Consider the following 8,071-nt stretch of genomic DNA (forward strand, 5'->3'; position numbering starts at 1 on the left):
ATAGCAAAACATGGATATTTAGTCTACATGGTAGGGATATTGTTGTCTGCATGGTGGTATTCAACCATAATCCCAGCACTTAAGAAACTGAGGCAGAAGGATTGCAAGTTCAAGACCGATCTTGCCTGTGTTGGAGGTGTGATTTAGCTGCTAGCCAGTGAACTCAGCAAAAGCTGAGTTTGAGTTCTGGTCTCTGAAAAAAGCATTATTCTTTTTTTCTTTTTTCTCTTTTGGTCATGGGGCTTGAACTTGGCCCGAGTCCTGGTTCTGAGCTTTTTTTTTTTTTTTTTTTTTTTTGGTCGGTCGTGGGGCTTGAACTCTGGGCTTGGGCACTGTCCCTGTGCTCTTCAGCTCAAGGCCAGCGCTCTGCCGCTTGAGCCACAGCACCACTTCCGGGTTTTGGGGGGTGGGGGGAGGGAGGGTATTGGAGATAAGAATCTCATGAACTTTCCTGCCTGGGCTGGCTTTGAACCGCGATCCTCAGATCTCATCCTCCTTTCTTTTTTGGGGGGGGGGGGGGGTCCGGTCGTGGGGCCTGAACTCTGGGCCTGGGCGCTGTCCCTCAGCTCTTCAGCTCAAGGCTAGCACTCTACCACTTGAGCCACAGCGCCACTTCCAGCTTTTTTCTTATGTGGTGCTGAGGAATCGAACCCAGGGCCTCGAGCATGCAAGGCAAGTGCTCTACCACTGAGCCACCTTCCCAGCCCAGATCTCAGCCTCCTGAGTAGCTAGGATTACAGGCATGAGCCGCCAGCACCCGGCTATGGTTCTGAGCTTTTTTTGCTCAAAGCTAATGCTCCACCACTTTGAACCACTGCTTTACTTTAGTTTTCTGGTGGTTAATTAGAGGTAAGAGTATGCTCAGACTGGCTTTGAATCATGATGCTCACCTCTCAGCCTTCTGAGTAGCTAGGATTACAGGCATGTGCCACCAGCACCCAGCAAAAATTCTTTTTTTTTTTTTTTGTCGGTCGTGGGGCTTGAACTCTGGGCCTGGGCGCTGTCCCTCAGCTCTTCAGCTCAAGGCCAGCGCTCAACCACTTGAGCTACAGCGCCACTTCCGGTTTTCTGGTGGTTTATTGGAGATAGGAGTCTCACGGTCTTTCTTGCCCGGGCTGGCTTTGAACCGCGATCCTCAGATCTCAGCCTCCTGAGTAGCTAGGATTACAGGCGTGAGCCACCAGCGCCCGGCTCAGCAAAAATTCTTGACACGTGGACTTGGCTTCTTATTTTATGACTCAGTAAAAAATTAGACTTGTCTGAATCTGATTTGAAAACAAGCCTTTTCTTTTTCTTTCAGATTTCCACAAGACGGCCCCCTATGTGGTTACTGGCAGTGTAGATCAAACAGTAAAGGTGTGGGAGTGCCGTTGATTCAGTCTCATTTGGCCCCTCCTCCCTTTTTCCTCTGGATGCACTCTGATGATACCATGGTCCCCCATTGAGCTCTGTTTAAATAAATATTGTCCTTTCATGTAAATTATTCTGGATGTAGATTGAGCTTATTAAATGTTACACACAAAGTATTCATGCATGGTGAATCCAAATTGTATACTGTAAATTTACATACGTTGTCTAGAAGTACCATAGGGTTTAAAAACCTGGGCTGGCATTGGTCACACCAGGCCTACAAGGGCAGAAGTTGAATAAATTGAACTAGGGCACTAAACTGAATAGTTGACAGTGTCATTTATGTTGGATTATAATTCCTGTTTTTCTTTCTGCTATCTGTTGGTGCCTGACTTGATGGCCTCATTTGGGGGAAAAGTGGTGGTTATTAGGGCTTTTTCTGAAATGTGTATCTATGTAACATCACTTAAGTGTGCTTAATAAATCTAAAGATGTTAGATAATAAGAATTCTAAATCTGCAGAACCATCTATGTAATTTAATGGGGATTACACATTGGAATTTTTGTTATGACCCATTTGCCAAATCAATAGGATATGTTTGTTTTGGCGGCCTATCAAGCAAAGTATAGTGGTATATTTATGTAAGAAAATGATTGTAAATCTCAATAAGAAAAATCTCAGCAGCTAATAGCAAATCATTTCTTCCATTTGGATCTTAATGCTTTGTAAACAGGTTAATAACACTGTCATAGTCTAAGCTTCTATTTTCCACACTAGATCTGCTTCTAGTTGTATTCTCCATACTATTAGACTGTATAGTGATGTGACTTCCAAGTAGAATTTAATCTTCCCATTGAGTGTCATGGTATAAATCACTATTTGTTTATGATGTTTTTTAGGGATGTGCAATGTGCATTACATAATGACAAAAATATTGAAAAGGTTATGTTTGCCATTTTTAAAGGAGTGGGAGAAATACAGCAGTTTGTTTTTCAAAGTGAATCTGGTAACACTTCGACTATGTTTCTTTTGACAAGTTAAAAGACAGGGTTTAATGGAGTATGCATAAAAATGTACTGTTTTTCACCTTTTGTTTATATAGAAATGTTTGTAAGTGTATGGGCCTATCTAAAAGTGGATATGTCTGTATGTGTCTATCACACACAACCTCCATGTTCTCGGGTGTTGAGTTCTTGAAGAAGCTCTAAAACCATACAAGTAAAATGAATCTTGCTGTGGAATACCGTACCATGCTTTAGAACAACCCCTTTTTGACCCTAATGCTTCTGAAAAACAAGTCGGGGAGGAGGGGACGGACGTGTTTCCAGCCCAAGGAAAGCCACTTCCTTTGTCCCCTCTAATGGAGCCCTGGAGCATTTTACACATCCCCAATAAGAGTGTATATTTTGATCCAGAGTTACTACAAGTAGATTTAAGAGAATTTTTGCCCATGACTTTTGGAACACTATTCCGTTTATGTTCATTAATAAAGAATTCCATTGTTTAGCTAACCAACAGTTTTTTTTTTTAATGAAAGTCATTTGAAAAATTAACAGAAGCAATGAAATAACAGTGGCAGTTTAACAAAAGATACTTTTTTTCTGGATAGCATTTTATTCATTTTGTGTAATATGTGAATTTTTTAAGCCCCCTTTTATGTATTTAATGGAAATTTGATTCCTGGGAAAGACAAAGGGTGAGAGTTAATGTCCTGTACATACACACACAGAATAGGCAACCTATTAACTAGAAGCAGCTTACTGTCTACATTGTGTCTTTATGTTTGTTTGCTTGTTTGTTTTTAGTAATTCCTGAGAGTTGTCTCTGGAAGGGAAAGTGTTTTTGAGAAGTAATGGCTATTTTTGAGGACAAAAATTACATCTTAAGCTAGTTCCTTAAATTCAGTAGGTTAATATTCAGGACAATATTGCCTCGCAACCCTGCTTACATTGAGGAGTCTTTTCCCTCTGGCTGTTCTGACTAGATTTTTCTCCAAAAGCTATGGAAAATATCTTTGTTCTCGTTTGCTGCTATTTTCTGTCCTATTTCAAGAAATATAAATACATAGAAATGGTGCATCTTAACATTTGTTCATGTATAAATGTCCTTTAATTCCATTTTAGCATGTAGCAACATGAATCGTTTCAGGGTAAGCCACAACATCTAGAAATCCCTCACAGATGTAAACAATCAGAAGAGGGATGGTAGCAATGTGGAGGAACAAAGCTGCTCTCCACTGGGTTGCTTCCCCTGCAGCTTGAAGTGACTGTTAGTGATGAGGGAGGATAGTTCCTCTGTACAGTTACCCTTGCTTGAGAGATTGCCACAGCCTGCTGCTTAGATGAGTTACCAAACACCCTCCATTTAAGAAGCAGCGGCCATTGAATCTCAGGGATGGTCCACAACTGGATCCAAATGTGTAAGGAGCCCTGTTTGACTAGTGAAGTGGGGTGGGGGAGAGCAATCCATCCACCATCTGGAATCAGATTTGCAGTTTCCTGCCCTGTTGATGCCCTTTCTTTCTGTGTTCCCTCTCTGTCTGCTGTCTAACCTGTGCCTTGCCTGGGATGAGGACAATGATGAGGTTACTGGTTTGGATTGTAAGTAGAGGACTTTATTCGTTGATTTAGAGGTTCATTGCTGCTTTGTCACTTTCTCAATCAAATTGGCCATTAAGAAATAAAAAGCTGGTAGAATTGCATCCTCAGATGATTCTTGACTGTGTGTGTATGTGAGTGTGTGTGTGTGTGTGTGTGTGTGTGTGTGTGTGTACAAACACATTCCAGCACCACCCTAATTACAATATGCCCAAGAAGTCCTAGCTGCGTTCTGAGAACGTAAGCCATGGAAATGGGTGTACACATCGCTTGGAGAATAGTTGCTTTTGACATGGCATCTTGCACTTTAGGAGACTAAGACCGTCCTGTTTTGTCTGTGTGGTGTGACCAGTGGTGTCCCCAGAGCACTACCCAAAATCACTAGTGTTAGCAAGCTGCCCCGGGCTGTGGAGCACAGTAGTCCTTTGGAAGCTTTGGCTCTAGGCTCACCAAGCCCAGTCTCCTTCCTCACTGTCAGTGCCCTGCTCTCCTGTTTGCCTCTTTCTTTTTCTATGTGAACTTTCACATATCACTCATTAAATAGGCTTTTTTTTTTTTTTTTATTTAAAGAAAAACTATCCTAAAACAAAAGACCATTTTTGTTTGTTGGCAGTGGTGGCTTGATAATCCTTAAGCAACTGAAGTTGAAATGGAAGGAACAGGCACTTGAAGTGATGACTCTTTCTGTCCAGCTGTATATAAGTCTGACGTGCTCATCTAGATGATGCAAAGAATCTCCTGGTAGAGAAGCGATTTGTACAAGATTGGTGGGGAAAGTTTTGGGTTTTCTTTCCAGTGGGGTGGGTGGGGGGAGGAGGGCAAGCTGGATTTACAAGTCACGACTGGACTGGCCTGGCCTTTTTATCTTTCCACTTTATCATGTAAGTAGCTGCTTTCTTGTCGTGACTATCCTTCAGGCATCTCTAAAGCTCACTTCGAAGATGTTAGAGATACAAACACACAAATCTTCGAGTTAGCCATCAGTCCCGACAGACATGAAGGCCAGCACTGATTCCAAATGAACATTGCAGAGGTGGTAATTGGAGAAAACAGTTCCCAGATTGTAAGAGTTCACTGAAGATTATTGACACAATTAAAAAAAAATCAGTAAAGGAATGTATATAATACTGCTCTTGTGTTTTACAGTAAGATTTGTTGCTCTCAGACTGTGTAAAACAAAATTTATTCATGTTTTCTGCATATTAAAAATCTTATTGTACCAATTGGTAAACTATTAAATGCCTATAAAACTAGATGTGAATTTTTTTTTTATCTTGTGTACAGCTCATGTCTTGATTGAAAGTGACGCCTCATAGAGCAAGATTTCAGTTGATCTCAGAGCAGCAGAGTCTTGATGGAAGGCTTTTCTTGAGGACAGTGCCAAGCAGTGGCCTGTCTTTTTCCCTCTGGTTCAGAGGAAGCCTGGTGGGCCTGCACAGAACTACTGGACAGCTGTAGCTCTACAGCTAGAGCCAGCAGTGGTCTACGACAGCCCCCGCAAAGAGCTCAGAGATAAGGGCCTGCCCTCTTCTGTTAGTGAATGAGCCTCTTTGGATTCATGAAGATGCTTTATTATTTATTTTTAATTTTTTTGTCCACCATGGGGTCTGAACTCTGGGCCTGGGCAATGCCCCTCAGCTCTTCAGCTCAAGGCTAGCGTTCTATCACTTGAGCCACAACGCCACTTCTGGCTTTTTCTGCTTATGTAGTGCTGTGGAATCGAACCCAGGGCCTCATGCATGCAAGGCAAGCACTCTACCACTGAGCCACCTTTCCAGCCCGATGCTTGTATATTATTTTCAAAACAAGACATCTTTCATCCTTTCTCCAGACACTCCTGGCTCCCTCCCCATTTGGGCAGGTGATTGCCATGTCCTGGTTAGCCTGCATTCTTTCCAACTCATGTATAAACTACAGATGTTAAGTGGCTCTTTTCTTGCAGCCCAGCTATTTTCCTGATGCCTTTCCCCAGAAGGTAAGCTGGGCTCAGAGTGTCCTGTGTTTTGCATTTTTGCTGTTGACTTGTTGGGCTCTTTCCCCCCATCCAGGATTGAGATCCTGGTGTGAGGCCTGACCACTGTCCTGAGGGGTAGAGATCTAGCTGTAGTGTCACTATTGTGATAGTCAAGAAGCCTGTGCACAGCACACACTACACCACACGTCCCTCCAGGATGCATGGCCTTTTTTGTTCCTGGAGGAAGGTAAGAGAAATTAAAGGAATTCCAGAGGAAAGTACTGCATCTTGGTGCAGTTGCTTTCCCTGTTAGTCTGGTCAAGTACCAAAATCTCATAGGGCAACAGTTCTCAAGGTGTCCCCTACCCAGCAGCATCTGGTCCCCCTTAGGACCATTGAAACACTTTATTTAAAAGTTATTGCCACGTAAGCCATATTTGCTTAATTTTTCAAGTAGAGCTGTAGTCTCTCCGGGAGGGCTTGCTGGACCATGGTCCTATGTATGCTTCCCAGGTGGCTGAGGTTATAGGCGTGAGCCATCCCATCCAGCTTTATTTGTTGAGATAAAGATGTTGGCCTTAGCTGACCGGGAACCATAATCCTGTTTCAGCCTCTCAAGTACTGGAATTAAAATGGGCCGTTCACTGCCTGACTCCAGTTCTCAATTTTAACCTGCCTTCCAGATGCGCAAGCCTGACAAGAACTGCTTTTAGTATTCGGCTTTTCACCTAATAAATTTGACCCTAGGGTCCCATAAGCTGTGATTTGATCTGTCCTTTCTGCCTTTCCCGCTGACAGTTCATTCATCAGTGTTCCTATGGCAGTCTTTCCCACCTGGCCCTGTCCATGAACATGGACAATTAGTACAAGATAGCATTTTAAATACCTGCAAGATGGCCTCTCATCCTTGTGCCTACCATTTCACCACATCGCATCCCTGCTGCTCTGCCATTATGGGGTTGGGGCAAGTGATGGATAAACAAGAATAGTGCTGCCCAAACTTGCCCACCTCTTTCAATGTGACTCAGTATTTATTGTACCTTCAACAGTATGTATGTATCTGATTCCATTTTATTTTTTTGGTTCGGTTGTGGGGTCTGAACTCTGGGCCTGGGCGCTGTCCCTCAGCTCTTCAGCTCAAGGCTAGTGCTCTACCACTTGAGCCACAGCGCCACTTCCGGCTTTTTTCTTTTTGCTTATGTGGTGCTGAGGAATCGAACCCAGGGCCTCATGCATGCAAGGCAAGCGCTCTACCACTGTACCACTTTCCCAGCCCCTCTGATTCCACTTTTAAGTCAGTTTCACCCTACTAGTGGGGTGCTTTGCTTCACCTTTGAGGTTGCCCACCTGACGATGTGAACCCACATGGGGCTGAGGAAGTAGTCTGGGCACATCAGGGTATCTTCAGCTACAGGACATGTAAGGATTCCTCCACTAACTGATAGGAACAGCTTTGAGGATGCAAGTGGACAGGTGAAGCAGTCTTTAAAGTTTGTTAACTTGCATTGGGAATCAAATCTAAAGTCTTGTGGTAGGCAAGTGCTACCACTGAGCTGCATCACCAACTTACACTTTAAATTGAAGTCACATGCATGTTAAGAAAATCAAACTGGGCACTGGTGGCTTATGATTATAATTTTACTCAGGAGGCTGACATCTGTGAATTTCAGTTCAAAGCCAACCTGGGCAGAAAGTCCATGAGACTTACCTCCCTTGAAATCTGGAAGTAAAACTGTGGCACAAGTGTACAGCATTAACCTTGGTGTAGCAAGTGCTATAATAATGAAACCAAAGCCAGTCACAGCTTTAGATGACCTTGTTTGCAAGAGTGCCACCACAGTCCTGATGCAACAAAAGGCACTGGTACCTCTCCTTAGATGTCACTTCAAATGGTAAGGTCCCCAGTTGGCTCAGAAGCCAACCTAAAAAGGCTTCTAAAAGTGCACAAGGCCCTAAAGGCTAGCTAAGCGTACCACCCAATGAGCAACATCACCCTGTCTCCTTGTCCTTCCACAGCATCTGCCCTCAGGTCTTCCTGCGTGGGGCTCCTCCTCCAGGCTTTATTAGCCCTCTAGAGGTGGCTCTAAGATGGACGTAATCCATGCTCAACACCCACCTCCTGGCCAGGGCCACCCTATCTTCCTACAGCAAGCGAAAGGCAGTGCAAGT

At 43.6% G+C, this 8,071-nt stretch overlaps 1 protein-coding gene across 1 annotated transcript in view; it reads left to right on the top strand.

The window, feature by feature from the left end:
- Pafah1b1 (platelet activating factor acetylhydrolase 1b regulatory subunit 1) overlaps positions 1-5,201 on the top strand; it is a 74,272-nt gene extending 69,071 nt beyond the window's left edge. The window contains exon 11 of the mRNA XM_042674160.1: positions 1,301-5,201. Within this exon, the coding sequence (XP_042530094.1) occupies positions 1,301-1,374 (74 nt within the window). The 3' untranslated portion in view covers positions 1,375-5,201. The remainder of the gene's footprint in view (positions 1-1,300) is intronic.
- Positions 5,202-8,071: the final 2,870 nt, after the last annotated feature.

This window comes from Dipodomys spectabilis, unplaced genomic scaffold (genome assembly GCF_019054845.1).
Source record: "Dipodomys spectabilis isolate Male_0828 unplaced genomic scaffold, ASM1905484v1 ptg000018l, whole genome shotgun sequence".
Taxonomy (NCBI): Eukaryota; Metazoa; Chordata; class Mammalia; order Rodentia; family Heteromyidae; genus Dipodomys; species Dipodomys spectabilis.